This window comes from Panthera pardus, unplaced genomic scaffold (assembly GCF_024362965.1).
Source record: "Panthera pardus isolate Hobbes unplaced genomic scaffold, ASM2436296v1 HiC_scaffold_2, whole genome shotgun sequence".
NCBI classification, from domain to species: domain Eukaryota; kingdom Metazoa; phylum Chordata; class Mammalia; order Carnivora; family Felidae; genus Panthera; species Panthera pardus.
Window position 1 is genome coordinate 75,451,194 of NW_026526765.1, and position 21,814 is coordinate 75,473,007.

Here is a 21,814-nt window from a genome sequence, read left to right on the forward strand (position 1 = left end):
ACACGTATGTACACACACACACACCCCCTTCTATTTACTGCTGCCATGCCATAAAATGTGATTATCTGAGCACTGTATCCTACCCGACCTTGGTCTTTATAATCTTGTAATGACCTTATGTAATGACCCATAAACATGATCAAAATTAGACTGCTCCTGTATTTTTTGAGGTAACTCAACATCACCTGAACATGTGCTTTGTTTAAGAAAGGTCACATTCAGAAATATTTAAGTCTCATGGTGCTATTCTGCAGAAGACATTGTTCTACATTCAAGAGAGAAGCCCAAGGAAAGGAAAAGCAATGAATCATTAGATTAATTTCATCTATTTCTAAATTCAATGGCTTCTACCTCATTTGTATAGTGCAATTTGATAGATAGGGACCCGCCATCATTCACTAAGGAAAAGACACATTTATTTACTGGTCATCCATGTGAGGGAAAGCAAGTGGATGAAGATGACAGTCAAATTTCTTGGCTGAGTGGGCTGCTGTCAGAGTCAATTCCTCAGAGTGTCTGTAAAACACCTTTTAGACAGCATCACAGTTCAGTGGTCAAATGCAGATTTTATCATACCTTCACCCATTCCAATCTGTGATTTCTTATTAAAACAATAAACAAAAGCAGTGCTCTAGGGAAAGCTATGATTCTGTTCAAAGTATAAAAATTATATTTATCTTCATTAGAGTATTTCCCCAAACAACTACTTTAATTCACATTTACTAATTCAATGGAGACCTATAAATACATCAAAGATGTTGTGCATGCTTATACATAAAAATGCTGGGCATATGCACATATAAATTCTATGACAATTGTGATGGTATCTTCTCAGAATTAAGAAATATGTTTATCTAAAATGAGTTACATAACTAGTCACACAAGCAGAAAGCCAAATTATGAATTATTCAAATGCAATTCTGGCTTTTAACACCATGAAGAGAGTTTGTTTTAGTCCTAATAAGCAATCTCAATTGTACTCTGCCTTTTGTGATCTTCTTTAGAAATTTGAAAAGCCAAAGGAGAAAGTTCTTTTCAGATGTTATAATATTTATATTCTTGTCTTTAGAATTCTGCCAGGCTATAATTTCTTTGAATTGGTGTCATACCTCACATCCCCATTGCCTTGCCCAATAACTAGCACACAACAGAATTTTTAAAGTCTGCCGAATGTATGAACAAGTGGCTTTTCTTAAAAAAAGAATTATTCCCTTATATTCATATAAGAGTAAAATTTAAGGCAAAAAGGTAAAGTGTCTACTAGATGATACATTGTCTTAAAAATAGCCAAGCACAACACTTTTTTTAGTATTCAATCATGTATTGAGCAAGCAATATTGAGTCCCCACCATATCCAGTAGCACATATCCTGCTGGCCTTCAAAAATTGAAAAGGCACAGATAATGAAAGCAGAAAATATAAAATTGATAAATCTCTTAAGAAAAAAATAAAAGTAGTAAATGCTTTACAAGTCTTCATTTTCAACCATATCTTATCTTATGATAAGGCATCCTGAGACCTAGAATTTGGGAGAACCCACATATTTCAATCATGGCAAAACCCTGTTTACCACTAGCAGAACTTTCACTCTGGGAATAGGGAAAAGCTATGCATGATCACCCTCCCAACATACAACCTATATATCCACTTTTCCTACTGCAAATCTTTCACCTTTGTGTATCCTGGGTTTCGCTTTGTAGGATGGTTTGAGGTTTATTTTTGTTTTTGACAAAACTGACCAGAGTGTTCCTAGTAGAGACTGAAAGGTAAGGAAATCAAAGAATTGTATTTGATGTAAGACAGAGATGTGCGATTGCTGTATTTCAGCTCTATCTATCCATTTGATAACTTCTTTCATTTCTTCCCCGATTCACTATCCTCACATCCAAATCTCTTATGACAGGGTAACACACAGCTAGTAAAAATCTTGCTCACGTTCCTTGACCTCTCTGACCATCCATTTCCTCTCTATAAAATGGCTTAAATATGCTTAGGTGTAAGTATATTAGTGTCTTGTAGGCCCCTGGTAAATTATGGGTGGTAATGAGCTGATTCTATGAACAAGGATCCTATACAAACTATTGCCCTCCTGTTTGATTAAATCAAAGACGGAGATGTTCCTTTGTTTCTCTAATTATAAACTGGGGCTACCTTCAGGTTTGCCCTAAGAATTAATGAGACAATACACGCAAACTTCCCCTTACTTATTCCCTTATATGAATGATTGTTTGGTTTTCAACTTTCCAGTTCTAATTTGCTTACACCTAAACATCTGTGGTTGCTGGATTATGCAAATAGTAGTAACCACAAACGCCTGGAGCTAGTACATTAAAGGACTCACATTGAAGATGAAACAACCCTGTTTTGAACAAGTGACAAAATCTTTAGTATTCATGCAACCCTCCCAGCCACAGAGAAAAGAAAAAAATATATTGAAAATAATTATTAATCTTACAAGATCCTTTAAGGACCTTCAAACTGGGAACAGTTTAATCTTAGAAGGGAGGTGCTTAAGAAAATGCAAAACCATTTGGTACCCTAGTTCTAATATAGTCCTTTATGAGTTTCCCATGAATATTTTCCTTGACTGAATATATTCACTTGTACTTCTCGATTTTAATTTATGTGAAAGTAAACACATTTCTATTAGGAGAGCAATAACGCATTCCAGGATATATATTTATAGTCCTTAGAGTCACCAGCTCTGAAATCATATACTACCACCAACCTCCAGAAACAAGTCAATAACCTCTTAATGTGAGACCTATAATGTTGCTGTGAAACATGACATTCATATGCATACAGGCATGGAGATGGCCTTCTCTTCTATGCAAATGTGAAATAGGAGGAATCAAGCTTTCTTGGAGCTTGGAAAGAAAATATAAAATCATAAAGAAGAAAACATCATGTAAATGCCTTTTAGTGAGTAAATACTATTTTCTCCTAGGCTGCCAAAAATGTGGATATGATATTGAAAAAACCTTTACTGTTGATATTTCAATGATGAATTTGTAACCTAAATCACATTTACTATTACACAAGGCACTACAATTATTTTCTCTGTCTTTAAAGTTAAAGTTGAGGATCTGGGAGCATTGTCGTTTCTACCTTTTTTCTTGGTAATATTCGATTATTATACAAAGTAAGGACACACAGGCAATGCTCAACTTCCTAAGGCCTTTCATTCTTAAGAATTAACTCTGGGAACAAATTTGTAGAGTGCTATTCTAAGTTGTATTTTCTGTTGGAATTGCCACCAAGGTGTGTGGAAAAAAATGCACATTGCTCTGGCTTTTCAGGTCTGTAATGTATACTCCTGTGGGAACATCTCATGAAAATTTATCCTCAGATGGCCCCGAGGCAACAGTACACATTTTATAATTCAGATAATGGCCATTTCAGACAGCCTACTTGAAGATTAGTTTCATGGGACCAAAGCACAACTCTCATTACCATTACCTTCTCTCCAAAATTAACATCTCAAACCAGAAAAGTGAAGCAGTGGGAGACAGAAACAAATCCATGAATAATTTGTCAATCACACCTCCTCCCAAACAGTTAAAAGTTTGTCATAAGGATATTTCAATGAAAACAACCTAGATGGAAACAGATGGTATTTTTCACTTTTCTTATCTGACTTAAGAGCTCAGCTGGGGAAGGACCTGCCATTTATGAGTCCTCTTATTCTACAATAGAAACCACAGGACCAATGTTCCTGCCTTTCCCAATCTCTACCTCCTTCGCTTCTTTCCTTCTTTCAATTTCTCCTTCCTTCCTTTCTATCCATCTACTATTTGACAGGTAAAATCTTAAATTCCCCAATGTTGATTCTAAGTACAGTCGATTTATAGCATGAACCAGCAGGTAAATAAACAGTCTGTTGAGTGGAGCGGAATTAAGCATCCAGCCACAGACAGAAAGCCAATACTATACAAATGGGACCACACGGTATTGGCGACCATTGACATCTGCATGCAACTCCTTAACTACTATTACTCATGAATCTCTCCAGATACAGTTTGCAACCTTGTCTCTGAGTGGCTCTCTCTAGTTTGTTTCTGCATTAGGCATGATAAGTGCATTTTAGAAACTGACAGTAAAAGATTAATATGCTCATAACCATCAAAGAGAACCTTTCACTGATTTCAAATAGCTGCCCTCCCTTCGACCGCCCACCCTGGCACACCATCCAATTAATACTTACTCACGAAGGCTTCCTCATCCACCGGCAAGCGCATTGACATGCAGAAGTACGTATCAGACTGGTAGAGAAAGAAAGATACAAAATCTGAATTAATCTGCAGCTAGTAAAGAAGGAAAAATAACAAGTAAAAGCATGGGCTCTATGACTGAAAAAGAACTATTGGCCCAATGAGGTGAAGATGCCTGCTGAATGGGTGTGACCAAGTTAATAGAAGGGCCAAGTCTAGAACTTAGGTACTCCAAACATTTTTCTAAGACTCTTTCCTAATTGACCTCAAATCCTATTTATAACACCAATTATTATGACTGATATTTCTAGTTCTGTCACAGTTAAAAGGCAACATTTTAGATACTTCTATAAAAAGAGTGAACTACTTTATGCCCTTGACCTTAAAATGGTAGGTTAGTTGGTGTTGACCATCTTCACTATATGCATAATTATTCAATTTCTTGAATCACTTTACAACTGCCCCAAATATTAATTAGAGAAGTACAATGAAAAAAAGTTGGTCTTAAAAGGTAATATTATATTTGGTTCTCCCTTACTTTAACATTTTTATGTAGTACATTGAAGAAATCAACATTAACTCAAGTTATTCTTTCTTTTCCAGCAACCAGTCTCCTACCTAAATGGCCATTTTTCCACTATCAAATGTATTAACACCAAGAATTTTTAGTGATGAAAACTGTAATTTAAGGAGAATGGGATTCTCTTTTCATCTATGCATTCCACTTCATTAGTGGAAGACCTATGCACCATAGTTGGTAATATACCCAACACAAATACTGCATTTAGTAATTCATACTTCATGGATTATTACTATACAGTGCTGGGATCAAGAGATTCCATAAACATGGATAGAGATCATTTGGGTATCTCTGAACCTACTAGTTAGCGTTGAAAAACTGTGAAATCTGTACCTCTTCTTAAAATTCTGTACTGGGTGGGAAACAAGGAAGTTCAAATATACAGCAAATCAACATCTCAACTTTTGAAAAATTTGATAAATATGGTTCAGTCTTTATTACTATTTTAAAAAACTTTTAATGTTTATTTTTGAGAGAGAGAGAGAAAGAGCACAAGTCGGGGAGGGGCAGAGAGAGAGGGAGACACAGAATCCAAAGCAGGCTCCAGGATCTGAGCTGTCAGCACAAAGCCCGACACAGGGCTCGAACTCACCAGCTGTGAGATCATGACCTGAGCCGAAGTCGTCAGATGTCCAACCGACTGAGCCACCCAGGCACCCCCATTACTACTCCTATAAATGCCATTTTTTTTTTCTCAATTAAGCAAACTCTTTTGTTTAAAAAAATTTTTTTTAATATTTATTCATTTTTTGAGAGAGACAGAGATAGACAGAGTGAGAGCAGAGGAGGAACAGAGACAGAGGGAGACACAGAATCCAAAGCAGGCTCCAGGCTCCAAGCTGTCAGCACAGAGCCTGACACGGGGCTCGAACCCACGAACTGTGAGATCAAGACCTGAGCCGAAGTCAGCCGCTTAACCAACTGACCCACCCAGGCACCCCGAACTCTTTTGTTTCTTTAATGGATTTACAATTATTTAGATTCACCTTTACTTTCCTAAGAAGGAAATATGCTGGGAAATATTGAAGGTTGAACAGTAAGGAGGTTAAGCGACATAAATGATGGACATGTGGCCTGCATATCTAAAACTCGAGAAATACAATGGCAAAATGATGCTTAACGATCTTAAAATCACACACAATATTGCTCATAAATATTTTTCCAATCTCTGAATTATTACCATTACAAAACGTACCTACTCCATTCTAACATAAAACACAGGAAGTTTAAGATTCTTTGCTATTTGGTCGTCCTGATCTAGAAGCAATTCAGGATTTGGTCGTCCTGATCTAGAAATAATTCAGGACTAGAAGATATTTAGTAGCTACTACAGAGCTGCGGCAACTATTGCTATTTCTAAGCCAACAGTTATAGAATGCTTTTTATGTGCCAGGCATAGCTCTTCCTGTTTTACTTGTATTATATCATTTAGTAACTAAAACAATCAAATATGGTAGATAGATACTATTATGAACTCCATTTTAAAGACAGTGAGAATAATCACTAATATTTATTCACAGCACTGCTCTAAACACTTTACATGTATTAACTTCTTTAATCCTCAAAACACATCTCTATGATATGATACTATTATTCTCCATTTTACAGATGAGGAAACTGAGGCAAACTGAGGTTAAGTAACTTCACTGTTTGCTCTAGCCAAAACCTGACAGTAGGCTGATAGGCTTTTGAGTAGTACCCCCCCCCCCCACTTTGCTTTAGAAAGTTGGCAATTATAGGGGCGCCTGGGTGGCGCAGTCGGTTAAGCGTCCGACTTCAGCCAGGTCACGATCTTGCGGTCCGTGAGTTCGAGCCCCGCGTCAGGCTCTTGGCTGTTGGCTCGGAGCCTGGAGCCTGTTTCCGATTCTGTGTCTCCCTCTCTCTCTGCCCCTCCCCCGTTCATGCTCTGTCTCTCTCTGTCCCAAAAATAAATACAAAACGTTGAAAAAAAAAAAAATTAGAAAGTTGGCAATTATAAATCTTTGCTCTGCCTCTTTGAGATATAAATCTTCTATAACCCAGAACTGTCTTCTGACATTCAATGAGACAATTCTGCTCTGGTTGTCAGCCAGTGGATGCCTTGCTCTAAGTTATATCACTGCTTCCTGTCATGAAGATAGGAGAAGCTTGTTTTTCTTGTGGATAGGTGCCAATGAACAAAGCCAGAAGCACTAGTCACATGGACCAACCTCCCTAAAACCCTTCAGGGCTTTTCCCTTAGTACCCTCCAAGGCTTCAAAGGTCTTCTGTTCTTTGTTTTGGCAAAATTGAGTTCAGTCCACACTGGACCTCCTTCACTATTACAATGGTTAATTTTGAAGAAAATCTGTCCTTACCACTTCAACTAGTGTCCACCTGATTTACCTTTTACCCTAACAAGTGCAGGAGCTGGCATGTGAACACAGGCAGTCCGACTAATGCATTACAGATCATTCAAAGCAATATGAACAATTAATGACTTACAAGCAAACATAAAAACAAAAGTCAATTTAGAGTAGCTAAGCATATATTTGTAATAATAAAGGATCAAAGGTTGCAATTAAATGTAAACCAAACAAAACTTCTTTTATATTTGGATTTAACAGTTTTTGGTTTTATTTTACCTTTCATTTTATTATAAACCATCTCAACTTGTTTTTGGAATAGTAAGTTATAGGAATAAATACATATATCAAGTTTAAAAAGTTGGTTCTTTTGATTAAAAATAAACAACGAAGCACAATAATGGTTCCATAGACGGAACAAAGGAAACTACTATCATACTCAGAATTGATTGGATCCATGTTGCAATTCTTATTCTCATCAGCAGCTGCACAATTTAAAAGGACAGAATAACTTGGGAACGTCTTCCTCTTACCAATTTTTATTTCTTGGCTTATACCTTCTCCGATAGTGAGAATGTATTCAAATTTCAATGGTTTCTTTCCTTTTCTGTGGAAACCAGTTTAGAAAAAAAACGAGGATGAGATGAGGGAGAGCCTCTGCACAATTTGGCAAAATTGTTTTGGGACAGCAAAGTCTGTTTTATACTTTGATCAATGCTGTACCATGCCCCATCATACTCTGATTTAGTCTTTTACTTATACCCCATTTTTCAAGATAAAAATAATTCTGTTAGAAGAAAAGAAGGTAAAACTTTTTTTTTCTAAAAATGAGCACATGAAAAAATAGTATGTATCAAATCAATAATTAGCCTTCAGCTAAAAGCTCTGAAGACCACAGTTCGATGGAACAGAGAATAACAAAAAGTAATTTATTCTTTTTTCTGCAAGTGTAAAAGGTGTCAGTGATCTGTTCTGTAACATTCTGGTAACATAGTTTGGTTCCTAGAATTTAGTTGAGAGCTCAAGATCTATGTAAGGGTATGATCATATGGGATCATATGATCTAACGATCATTTACAGGGACTAATCAGAGAAGCCATATCTTAAAGATGACTCAGGGCCAAGTTCTGTCCGCCTTAGGCTGGCTGAGTCTGAGTAAGCACTCTTTTTGTGCTACTTTGTTTTCTTCTCACAATTATGCTGTGAGTAGGTCTAACAGGCACTGCATCATTTTTACAGAAATGGAAACTGATTTACAGTAAGGTTATTGATCTACCTAAGGCTACTCAGGTAGTTAGTGTCAGAATAAGGATTAAAAGTCCTCAAGTTTATGCCTTTAAGACGATTAGAGATAACTATCTATCTTTCCTGCTACTTTCTTGTCATTAATCTAGTTTCTTGCCATTTTAATCTAGTTAAATTGTGATTCTGGAGAGAGTCTTTGAATCTTCATACCTCTTTTTCTCGAACTATGAGACTAAATCCTATATTTAAAATTAAATGTAAGACTCTTCATAAGTAAATGAGTAGCTTTTTTTTTTTTTTTTTTTTTTTTTTTTTTTTTTTTTGGCAAGACAGGTAATTTGCTGAATAATGGATTGGACAGCGGCCTTTGCCAAACTATTATGAACTCATTATAGCAGAGGGAAAGAAAAATTATTTTGGTGATTACAAAATACTGTTTCCTCAATACAGGTTAATATCTATAGCAGGTCACCAAGAAGGGACAGTTACTTAAATTTAAATTCCATGCTGTAAACAACAGTCAATATAAATTTAAGGCTATAATAACATGTAATTACATAGTTAATTGCTACCAACCTTGTGATAGAGAAACTTTTTTAAAAAACAAAGCCTCTGAAGACAACAATATTAAGAAAAGTGGGACAACACATTTCTCAAAGTAATAAAATCATTATATCACTGATATGAACAAGTAACCAGTTATGTTTTTCTTTTTTGCAGGATGACCATCAAGAACACGATTTAATAATATGTTCATCAGATCAATGTAATCTCATACTCTCTGTCAACCAACAATACAAAAAAAAAAAAATTCAAATGACTTAAACATTCAATCAGCACTTGGTGTATGATACCTTGTAAAAGGGAAAACATTTACTGAGCCTTCTACTTTATTCTAGGAGCTTTCCATCAGTTATTTGCCATGATAACACTGCCAGGTGGTGTTTAAGCAGACACTGTTTTAAAGGTGGAAAACTGAAGCTCAAACAGGTAAGTAACATGTTTGTGATAAAACAAAATTCTTGAAACTGATGAAATGGAATTTGAACCCAGCTCATTAAAGCACTTCTCTTTCCAATATAGGAAGACAGCTATTAAAAGGTTGTTTTTCAAACCTCTCTAATATTTGAAAAGAAAATTTCAATTCTTAGACACAACTTTAGTTGTTTCTTTGATTAAGGGGAGAAATAAAGAAATCAAAGACACATGACATTTAACAGGAAGTTTTAGTCCAAGTTCCCTAAATTTTCAATAGCACGTGAGAGTATTTCATGAAAGCCCGTTGACAAACCGCAAGGAACTAGTCTACAGCCACAGCAATTTAATTTTGCCATTATTTTGTTTCTGTAAAGTAAAGCTATTTGAAAGCATATACATAACTCAGATCAATGCTTCTCTCCAACACATTCTGTAGACACAAAAATAGCACCTTACTGCCCATTATAATAGCTTCTTCATTTGAACACACTGTCCCAGAAAGGATGCTTCCATAATTCAACCCAAACTACCAGTACAACCTTTCACCATTTTCCATATATCATCATCATGAATCCTCTTTTTCTCTCTGTGGGAAAAACATTGGATCTGAGCTTGGTGCCAGGGGACTGTCTGTAAAATACTGTGGATTCAAACTGCTAACATAAGGCTCAGATGTACAAAAAGGGAGAAATAATGTGAATCTACATAGCTGTGTTTCCCAGTGCTCTCTGTTATGGCACATCAGCCAAATCTGAATCAAGAGGGATATGATATTGCTGATGCTTCTTTACTGCTGCTACTGGGAACTATCCAAGAAAAGCACATTTTTCCAACAAAAGAAATGCACTAGAAACGAAAAAAAAGTACTTGTTATTAAAGAACTCCTATTATATTCTATTAAATCAAGCCATTTTAAAATGAGAGTTCTCCCATAGACAATAGGGTTTAGTAACACCTTCCTTACATTATTTAAAAAGTGTTCTTTATTTTGATTTAGTCATTTGTGAGACAGAGATGCAGTGGTTTCTAAGGAATGAGTAGTTAAAATCAACTGCTTATTTAAATTAATATGGGACAAACAAAACCATCTGTTCACATAAAACTAGTAATTTTTGTTTTGGGAAACCAGAGGTACTATTCAGATTCTAGTGTTGAACACTATCATTTGATCTTGATTAGATAATATCCTCACTGATATAGCCTCATATATATATATATATATATATATATATATATATATATATATATATATAAATTTATATTTGAGAGAGAGAGACAGTGTGTGTGTGTGTGTGTGTGTGAGAGAGAGAGAGAGCGAGAAGGGGAAGGGCGGAGAGAAGAGAGAGATGGAGACAGACTCTGAAGCAGTTTCCAGGATCTGAGCTTCAACACAGAGCCCAACGTGGGCCTCAACCTTATGAACCGCGAGATCATGACCTGAGCCAAAGTTGGACACTTAACCAATTGAACCACCCAGGCACCCCCCTCGCTGTCTTTATATTGTTTGGGCTTGAAAAATCCCTGCAGACAACCTCTCTTAAGGAGACTACTCAGTGTAATGACACAAACAGGTTTACAAATAGACATGACCCAGTTTTACCTGGACATGTTTATTTCCGTGGCCCTTTGCAAATTGGTTGTTTTCTGTTAATAGGCCACAACCTGTAGAAATATTATATTGTGTATGGTACGGTCTCTGGTAACCTTTCTCAGCCACCCCTTGCTAAATAACCAGAGTGGTGAAACCATTTCATGGTGGCAACTGTGACTTTGTGCCTTAGAGTATTGCTTACAAAGCAAGTAGTAACCTCTTTACCAACCCAGATCATGCACAGTTTAAATCTGATCTAGACAAAGCGTGAAGGATCCACAAAGCCCTTCATTTTCATACAGTACTCACTTTGGGTTTAAGTAAGTTTCATTTTGCAAAGAACTAGTGGAAATCTCAGGGACTAATGGTGGTGATGCCAGTCCAACAAGGGAAAGGCCCAGGAAGTGATCAGGCCTCTTTGACAAGGATTTCAGTTAGGAGAGGAAGGAAGCAACTGGAAAATTATCTTTCAAAGTTTTCGTTTAATTGATCCAGATGGAAAATGGAATCAAACTGCTATTTCCCAAAGTGACTTTAATGCATGCTTATTAAGTTTATACTGTATCTTTTAATATTATCCTAGTATAAAAGAAAGTAGTCTGTATTTTCAACATCATCCTAGTATAAAAGAAAGCTAAAGCAAAGGAAAATTATAGCAAAGCACAGAGGATTTTCTGAAGTGAAAAACTCAGGTTTAAGAAGTCCACCTCTCTAGGCAAACCAAGAAACAGACTCTTAACTCTAGAGGGCAATCTGAGAGTTGCTGGAGGGGAGGTGGATGGGGGATGGGTTAAATGGGTGATGGGCATTAAGGAAGGCACTTGTAACGAGCACTGGGTGTTGTATGTAAGTGATGAATCACTAAATTCTACACCAGAAACCAATATTACATTGCAAAGTAACTGGAACTTAAATGAAAATTTGGAGAAAAAAATATCAAGAAAGAAGACAAACAAGACTTTCTATTTTAGATGCTGTATTCAATATTAAAAGAATAATAAGCTATTAAACTTCTTCACCAATATATACTTATGTTGCGAAGTTGGAGGAAGATGAGGAATAAAAAACTCTTTAATTAAAAAAAAAAGTGTACTTCTCGGGGCGCCTGGGTGGCTCAGTCTGTTGAGCGGCCGACTTCGGCTCAGGTCATGATCTTGCAGTCCGTGAGTTCGAGCCCCGCATCGGGCTCTGTGCTGACCGCTCAGAGCCTGGAGCCTGTTTCAGATTCTGTGTCTCCCTCTCTCTGACCCTCCCCCATTCATGCTCTGTCTCTCTCTGTCTCAAAAATAAATAAACGTTAAAAAAAATTAAAAAAAAAAAAAAAGTGTACTTCTCTAAAACCAGAACTTAAGATACTGACAGATAAAATCCCTTAAACTGTGACTTTGTATATAGTCGATCTTCATTTTTCCCTTGCTGTTGTCTTTCCCTTACCATATAAATAAAAAATATGTGCCTATTTATATTTGTATTCATCAGGCTCTGGAAGAAATAGTCATCGTGCAGATTTTATGTTAAAACATTCCCAAATTGACTAAAAGAAAGTATTCTCCAAATTGTTCCACACTTGCCCTAATATTAAGCTATAAGCCCCAGCCCCACGTACTTTTTGGATGTTTAGCCCAATCTAGAATGTAATCTTCTTGTAACAGTGTCTGTTTTGCATCCTATTTAGAATAATATCTGGCACATACTGGGAGCTCTATAAATATTTGCTGAATTTTGCATGTACCTTCCTCCTTTGGTGGCAATAAACTGACAATTTAAGAAAGGCTGAACTGAAACCTGTATTATAGATGCTGCCTAATTAGGGTTTTATACAGCATCACTTTTTCATATGAATTTCATCCTTCAGTTGATTCATCCCAGAATCCCATTTGCATTTTTAAACTATAATCACACTGTGGCTGATGATGACAAGATTCTTAATGCCAACTAGCTCAAGTGGAAGCTACTTCCTGGCAAGGGCTCTTCTTTGGGAATTACAAATCTGTGTGAGCAAATGATGACGGAAAAAATATTTTGGTGAGTGAACATCTGTCTTAGAGCTTTCACACGCTTTCGTTTAAGAGAAAACAGAAAGGAGCTTACTAATAACAGTCTATAATTAATCACCTATGAAACAACAGGTGGTGACAGTGGTGGGTTTCTCTTTGGATTCATGATTATGGGGAATTTATGTGAGAGGAAACTAGGGTTCTGAACAGAGGTTGCTGATGGCCTCTACTACTTACCTTCTCCAAGCTTAAGCCAGTGGTTTATGCTTTTCATCATTTCCCCAGAATGAAAAGAGTCAACTTTCAGAAACTTTGACCAACATTAACTAGCCACGCCTATGTTTCTATCTTTTAGCACAGCAAATTGGAAAATAACTACCTCAGATCTGTTTGGAGACACTTCAGAACAAAAAAGCCCCACAGTCACTACCCCCAAACACCAGGCTTCTGTGATAAGTGCCTTCCATTTGATTCTGAGGCAATACAGTATCGTGGAAGAGAAGCTCCAGAATTCAACAGGTCTGTCAATTACCTTCCCACTTGAGTTGCCTCCTATTCTCTTGAAATTTAAAAGGAACCATCAGAAAACAAAGTGGTCAATACAATTTCTGGGCCTGTTCCCACATGTCTTGTCATAGGCATCTCATTAATACTTGCCTACCTTTATGGGCCCAGCACGCTTCCGCTGCGCCACTCTGCTATTGTTATACTTGCCTACCTTTAGGTCTGTTTTAATGTCTGTGTAGAAATCCATTCATCTACCCATTCATTTGTTCCTTCAACAAACATATATGTTGGGAGACTCCTAGGAACCAGGCACTAGGCTACACTCATGAAACTGTGAGCAAAGGTATATATCGTTTCTCTTCTCATTGAGCTTGCAGTCTACTAACAGAGCAGACAAATAATCACACAAATGAATGTTAATTTTTTCCCATTTTAAATAATACATGGGAACAGTACAAGTTGCTATAAGAGCCAGTAATTCAGGTGAAATGACCAGGTGAAGGGGGGTTAGCAAAGTTTTAGGCATACGAAACAGCATTTTCAAAGGTCCTGTAATTGGAGAGAATTTGATGTGATCGAGGAAACAAAAGTCAGTGCATAGAGACAAGGGCACATGTGTCAAGCTGGACTGGAAAAGGAGATGCAGTACATACAGCTAGACCTTGTGGTCTATGTTGAGGACTCCAGTTGTTTTGTTTTATTTTGTTTGTTTTTATTATCTTTTTTTTTAAGTTTATTTTTTTAGTAATCTCTACACCCAATGTGAGGCTCAAACTCACAACCTCAAAATCAAGAGTCGCATGTTTTTGCGACTGAGCCAGCCAGGTACCCCCGTTTTGTTTTTCTTGAGAGCAACAGAAAGCCAATGAAACTTTTTGTAGGAAAGTGACATGGAGGCTAGAATTGATTAGATGAGTTAAGTAAAAAGGCCACATAGTTATTCAGAAAAAAAGATGATATTAGCTTGAAACTGGGTGTTTGCACTAAAGAAGGAGAAAAGAGAACAGATTTTAGAGACATTTAAATGGTAAAACAGACATGACTTAGGAGCGGATTTGAATGGAAGGGAAGGAGGCATTATTATCAAGGAAAGTGTTTATCAGAAACAGCCCTTTTCTCCTGTAATGGATTGAGCATACACTCACCAGGACATATCACAAAGACCGTACTAAATCAAATACATACCATCTCAGTCATATGTAAAAGGCCTAAGAAAATGTTTGTGATCACTAAGAGTACATTTTGTTGCAAATTGCAGAAGAACTCAAAATGGCTTAAACAGAGATGCAGTCTCTCACATAATGTGTGTGTGTGAATTCCAGAAACAAGACAGGGGCAGGAATGGTTATTTCATCCAGCAACTCAACAATGTCATCAAAGACTAGGTTCTTGCCATCTATCAACTTTATCATATTCAGTATATCGCTTTTCATCTGTAGGATTCTTTCTTCGTGATTACGAGACAGTTGCAGCAGCTTTCAATGTCATATTCTCAGGTTAATTCCCAAAGGCCAACAGAGGGAAAGTCCTTCCTTCAGTTCCCTTTCAAGAGTGAAGCTTTCCCAGAAGCATTTGCTTCCAGCAGAATTCCCTTTACATCTAAATGGCCAGAACTGTATCACATGCCATTTTCTAAACTAATCATTACAAGGTAAAACAATTACTATGATTGGCTTAGTCTAATCAAGATTCACTTTCTGGGCTAGGGAAGGTCAAAGAAAGAAAGGGAGAAAAAAAATGCTGGTAGAGTAGGCAACCAAAATGTCCTGACAGAATATTACTGAGAACAAAAACAAAAATCCTCAAAATTCTGAATTTAACCAGTGGTAGATAATCTTTGGGTAGCTGGGTCCATTTCAATGTATTGATCTGCAATATTCAGAATTTTTGAAATCTTTTCTTCTTGCCTAGTAAAATAATTATGTCAACTAAATATATACTACATTAGACATTTTCTGTTGCATCTCTTGAGTAGGTGCCAAAATACACTAAGATTTAGAGGCCAGGAGCGGATAAAATGCCAAATTCCCAGTTTGGCAAACCTGAGGATCTTGAGGGAAATAAGAGATGGAAAACCAGTTTAACCGTAAGTGAAAAAAAGATAATTGTACCTTCCGAAAAATGTTTTTTTCTTCCAAACAAGAGGTACCACAGGCATGATATGCTTACACTTCTGTCTCTCTGAACCTCCCTCCCAATGATTTTGCAAACTGTTCATTTTCCTTAGATTTCCAACTCATAAAGAAAACATTACTACAGATTTGCATCCTTTGCCTCGAATTTCTAAGAGGAACTATAAAATCAAATATAAAAATATTCTTTGGAATGCTCTTTGCTTTTCCTTCGCACATCATAAACATCTCTGTTTCAACATCAGGCAGGTTAGAACAAAGCTCCTTGTTTGCTAGTGTGTCCCCTTGTTATTACATTGTGTTTTAAAGGCTGAAGCCTTGATTTATTCTTGTTTGTATTGCCAAAGACCACTTGGCATAAGAATTGGGTATGTAGTGAATGTTGGTTGAATTTGTTTGTTGAATTTTTTTTTAAACTGCATGACTAGTAACATTTCACAAAGGGCCTATTCCTACAAAAATAGCTCCAGAGCAGTGAGTCATTTTTTCCTTTAAGGATTTTATTTATGCTTTAAAAAAAAAGACTATCAAACTAAATTTATCCCACTGCAACTTTCCAACTTCCATTGAAAGACAAATTAATAATTCAAGAAAATGAATGACTCTACAAAGGTTGTCTTCTCTTTGTATCTCAACTCCCAGGGGTGGATACTTGTCATATAGTTAATGGAGTTATTATTGCAATGAACCAAAGAGCTTAGAAACTGAAAATGTCCATTTCCCAGATATATTTTTACTTGTCATCAGTTAATTTTACATTATAAACATAAATACTGCACTTTAGTATTGGCATCCTTTGTTAAACCAGCTTGGGAAATCCCTGACACTAAAAGAAAAAGTAGATTCAACATTTTAAAATCAGCTTCATTTCTTGAAGTTTTCATAGACTTATACATACACAGCATAATAAGAACAATAAACTAAACAATCAGTAGCCCTTAGTAGGTGCTATAAGAAAATATGACCTTTTATATCTAGCAGTTACAAGATATAAACTGTGTAAACATAATAAACTGAATTTAAGAGTGATCAAATGGTTTTTGTAATTATTATTGGCTAAGTATAATGAACATACAATATATTAGTTTCAAGCGTACAACACATTGGTTCAACAATTCTATGAATTACTCAGTGCTCACCACTATAAGTAGAGTCACCATCTGTCACCATAGAATATTATCACAGTATTATTTTTTTAATGTGTATTTATTTATTTTGAGAGAGAGAGTGAAAGAGAGAGACTGAGCAGGGGAGGGGCAGAGAGGGAGAGAGAGAATACCAAGTAGATTTTGTGCTATGGGTACAGAGCCCAATGTGGGGCTCTATCTCACAAACCGTGAGATCACGACCTGAGCTGAAATCAAAAGTTGGACGCTTAACTGACTAAGCCACCCAGGCGCCCTATCATAATATTATTGACTTTATTCTCCATGCTGTACTTTTCACATCCATGACTTATTTATTTTAAACTAGAAGTTTGTACCTTTCAATTTCCTTTATCTATTTCATCCTCCTCACCAACCGCCCCTCTGACAAACCACCAGTTTGTTTTCCGTATTTAAGAGTCTGTTTGCTCTGTAGTTTAGATTACACATACAAGGCAAATAATATGGCATTCATCTCTATCTGTCTGACTTATTTCAATTAGCATAATCCCTCCAGGTCCATCTATCTTGTCTCAAATGTCAAGCTCTCATTGTTTTTTATGGCTGAGTAATATTCCATTGTGTGTGTGTGTACATATATATACAATCCATTTATCTATCAATCAACACTCAGGTTGTTTGCATAATGTAGCTATTGCAAAATAATGTTACAATAAACCTACGGGTACATGTATCTTTTCAAATTAGCGCTTGCATTTTCTTTGGGTAAATACCCAGTAGTGGAATTACTGACTCCTACAGTATTTCTATTTTTAAATTTCGAGGAATCTCCATACTGTTTTTCACAGTAGTTATATCAATTTATATTTCCACCAACAATGCACAAGAGTTCCCCTGGAGGAAAGTTTCTTTTTATAAAAGTATTTTCATTGACAAATCTGGGAGAAATGACATAATTAGAATACTCATCATATGCAACTTCTAACAAATCGAGGCAATGATAAATATTCATAGCTGCTAAAACCAATAGGTGAAAAACTTATAGGGAACTTTATAATGGGTCAATCAATTTCACAATTCCTAATTTGTTTATTAGGATTTACATTATAAGAAGAGAGACAACCAGTCATTATATGCTTCCTATTGGTTTAATATAACATCACCTATGAAAAATTCTTCCTAAAAACTCTAAATTTGATCAAGACTTTAGATGTAGCAGTAGAGGAAATACAAAGGACAGAGGTACATGTTAAACGATACTCTAGTGATGCAATCAGCAAAACCTAGAACACAGAAAACGTTTTAGGACAAATACCATTTTCTTCACAAATAAATTACAGGAGAAAAAAGAGACAAAAGGAATTTCAAGAATCCCTATAAACGAGACCTATCAACAAAATTTACCATGGGGACTATGTTTGGATCATGATGCAAACAAACCAACATTAAAAAAAAAAAAACATATCAGAGAAATTTTATACTGACTAGATATATGATGATATAATGGTAATTGTGGCTATGTTTCCAAATAAAGTACTTATTTTTAAAAATAGTACTGAAATACTATGAAATGAAATGATGTCTAGTAGATGCCTCAAAATAATTCAGTGTGTGTGTTGGGGAAGGAATGATAATAAGCCTGAGCATGAGTTTATCATCATGAATGGGTATGTGGGAGTTCATTATATAAGCCTTTTAATTTTGTGTACATTAGAAGTTTCCATTAAAAATGTTTAAAATATAAAAAAGGTACAGTTTGTCCCAAAGAATCATTGCTACCAACTTATCAACCAACTAATACAATAACAAACAAACTGAACAACCATCATATCTTGAGTCCATATACATTTTAATCCTGGTACACAAAAATACACACAAATAATTCTCTCCCTTCAGAAACTTTAAAATCTAATGGAGACAAAGCCTACTGGGCTTAGGGAAGAGTGAGGTGTAAAGCTTAGTGTTAAGGGCTAGAAGAGTGACAGAGGAGTTCAGAGAAGGGAGAGTGATGACTTGGTCCTAGATAGGACCAGTCAGGGGACAGGGAGGAGGGCCATCTGGCAGGGCCTAACATTCAGAGGGCCTTTTCTCCTAACAAGATTATGCAGAGAGAGACACACAGACAAGACTGAAAAAAGATGACATTTATCTTACAAGTTCCAACTTGTTCACCACTTGTAATTCACAGACTTAGCATATTTTACAAATCTTGTAATTTTCTTGTGAATGGCACTGTACCATCTTTGTAATAAAAGTATTAATTTGCTATACTTAATATTAAAATATATCAGTCAAGTTTCTTTAGGAAACAGAAGGCAAAATAAAGGGGACAATTAAGGAAAATGTAACCAAGGAACCAAGAATAAAGGTAGGGGCTAGGTTAAAAGAAGCATGTGGGTGATGTTGAAACACCCCAGGGATTCACAAAGTAGCAAGCTGTTACCACTTAAAGACATATAAGGCAATAAGAGGAAGAATTGTCAAAACCAGAAGCTGCTTTAGCCATAAGAGAGAATAGGAGCTATGGCAAAGCAAGAGAAATTGTCAGTGTCAACCAGCTGCCCAACAGAGAAAGAGCCAAGGAAATAAATTCTATCAGCACATCTTCCTGCTTTTCAGTTTTCTGTCTGTGTCTCCCAATTACTAGAGCCAACAGGAAGCCAGAGAGTAAGGGAGCCTATGGATGGGATCCATAAAGGTAAGTCTCCTGCAGAGCAGAGAAGGCTAGAGATGAGTGGAAAGTACATCTGGAGAGGCCAATGAAGAATTCCCAGCAAGTAGAATACATCCCTCCTTTTACACTCTTGGTTTGGCATTTCTTAATATTCCATGATCAAATGGAAGCCACAAAAACAGAGGAAGTGGCCTAGAGTTCTCTTAGCATCTGAGAGACCTTGAACAGAGAAGCTGAGTCACTGTGTAGGAGGGGATGAATTCAGATAAACAGAGGTAAGAGAAAGCCCCTCTAAGCTATAAAATTAGTTTGAAAAAAACAAAAACAAAAACAAAAACAAAACCCAGATGGGAGCAAGTGTGATGAACAGGCGTGGAGGTGACATTTTAGGGAATTCTGAGAAAGGAAGTTGAAAAAATTGAATGAAGCTAGGTAATAGAAAGGGCCTGGGAGATAAAGTGAATTTCAATTTGATCTATTTAGATGTGAGGCTGGTTATAGCAAGAGAGTGAGGTGTGGGGCATTAAGTCATGAGTGCAGTCCTTTAGGAAGAATACACTGATGGAACTGAGAATTAGCAATAAAGACACAATGGGAGGGAGAAGGCAGTGGAGTCTGGAAACTAACCAGGAGATGTTGCTTTCAGTCTGGGTTAAGTCTGTACCCGGAGAATAGCAGTGAAATATGTCCATATATCTGGCCATACGGTCCATATATCTATTGATCCCACAAATATATACTAAGTCTAGCGTTGCCAGACAATGGTGAGCAAAACAGGTATGTTTCCTGCCCTCACACGGTCCACAGTCTGATGACGAAACAGAGGCATGAGGAGAGTAATGACACGAACAAGTGTAAAACTGCAGTGGTGAAGCACATCCTAGGAGCTGGGGGGGCTATGACAGTTCCCTGAAAGGTGGAGTAGGGGCATCACAGGGAAGGAGGGAAGAGGAGGTGGTCGGGACAAGCTCCTCTGAAAGAATGGTGATCAGACTGAGACATGGAAGCTGGAAAGCTGGGAAGGCATCACCCAAGGCAAGCAGGGAGGGAAGAGCAAGCACAGCAGGAACACAGCAAGAGCCAAACTGGACAGGGAGTGCAGGAAGACCCGGGAATGAAGAAACCAGTGTCACTGGGATGGAGACGAAAAGGGACAGACCAGAAAGGCATTTCAAAGGAAGAAATGAAAACTGTAGACACCTCGATTTTAGACACTAGAAAGGGAACACAGTCTAATGCTATTCCAATCATTTTAACCAAGGAGATGAGATGTTGCAACAGCCTCATCAATCTGTAAACATATAGCCTTAACTAGACAGACAATCTTTATCACATCATATAAGTCATCAGCCAACCTGCTTTCCTACACGTACCCAAAAGCAGAAGAAATAGCTGGGCACAGATTTAAGGCAGATAGATCTATTAATCAACAAATATTCACTGAGTACCTTCTATGTGCAAGGCATGATACAAAACACTGTGCAAAAATATCTAATCTGCAGGACAGGTATGAGCTGACTTCTTTAAAGACTGTGATGTCTGTTTGCTCAGCCTAAGTGTAAACTGACAAAAATATGCACAATGATGAATAAGATGCAGTCATTGGTTTGAGAGACTTTTTAGTGGGAGAGATTTAAAACACGAGAAAGATTCACTGTAAGTGAAAATACAACAGGTCTAGAATGGTGGTATAAAGGATCACGGCACTGAGATGAGATCAGTTTGAGGGAATCGGGTAGCTTCATGACGAAAGGTACATGGATTCTTTAACTTAATAGTGTATGATTTCAATAAGTGAAGATGCAGGGCAAAGACATTATAACAGGCACAAAAGAATGACATCAGTTCCAGGGCATCTACTTGTAGGAATAACAAACAGGCTAAGCATGGTAGAAAATGGGAAAGTCAAGAAGTAGCAATGCAGGGAACAAAAGTTAAAGTGGCACAGATGGGGACCACTGGACATAGAATTCAAGAATGTGGACGAGGAAACATACGAGGTCAGATCAAGGAGTCACTGAAGATTCCCAGTAAGAGAACAGCATTAATGGGGATCATAAGAAAATTATATGAACTGAAAAACATCCTAACATAATGGTTAAAAGCACAAGATTTGGAGCCAGTCTGCCTAAGGCAAAAAGTCCAGCCTCCCTCACGGCTATGACTTGCACTAAAAAGGAACAAACTAGTGATAAACACAATGTCACAGATGAATCTCAAATGTCTCATGCTAAGTTAAAGAAGCCAGATACCAAAGACTATATACTCTTGTGATTACATTTACATGTGAATCCAGAGAAGGCCAAACAGTAGTGACAGAGAGATCAGTCCTTGCCAGAGGCTGGGTTTGGGGAAGGAATGGGAAAGAGCACAGAGGAACACAAGGGAACATTCAGGGGTGATGAAAATGTTATTTACCATGACTAAGGGGCAATTATACAACTGCATATATATTTATCAACATTCATC

The 21,814-nt window shown here is 36.9% G+C and overlaps 1 protein-coding gene across 15 annotated transcripts in view; it reads right to left on the reverse strand.

Annotated features, from left to right (window-relative positions):
• The window catches only part of PAM (peptidylglycine alpha-amidating monooxygenase), a 157,618-nt gene that overhangs the window by 121,263 nt on the left and 14,541 nt on the right, over nucleotides 1-21,814 (reverse strand). For all 15 annotated transcript variants that reach the window (XM_019450602.2, XM_019450601.2, XM_019450593.2 and 12 more), the window contains exon 3: nucleotides 4,205-4,262. In XM_019450602.2, coding sequence (XP_019306147.1) covers nucleotides 4,205-4,262 — 58 coding nt within the window. The remainder of the gene's footprint in view (nucleotides 1-4,204; nucleotides 4,263-21,814) is intronic.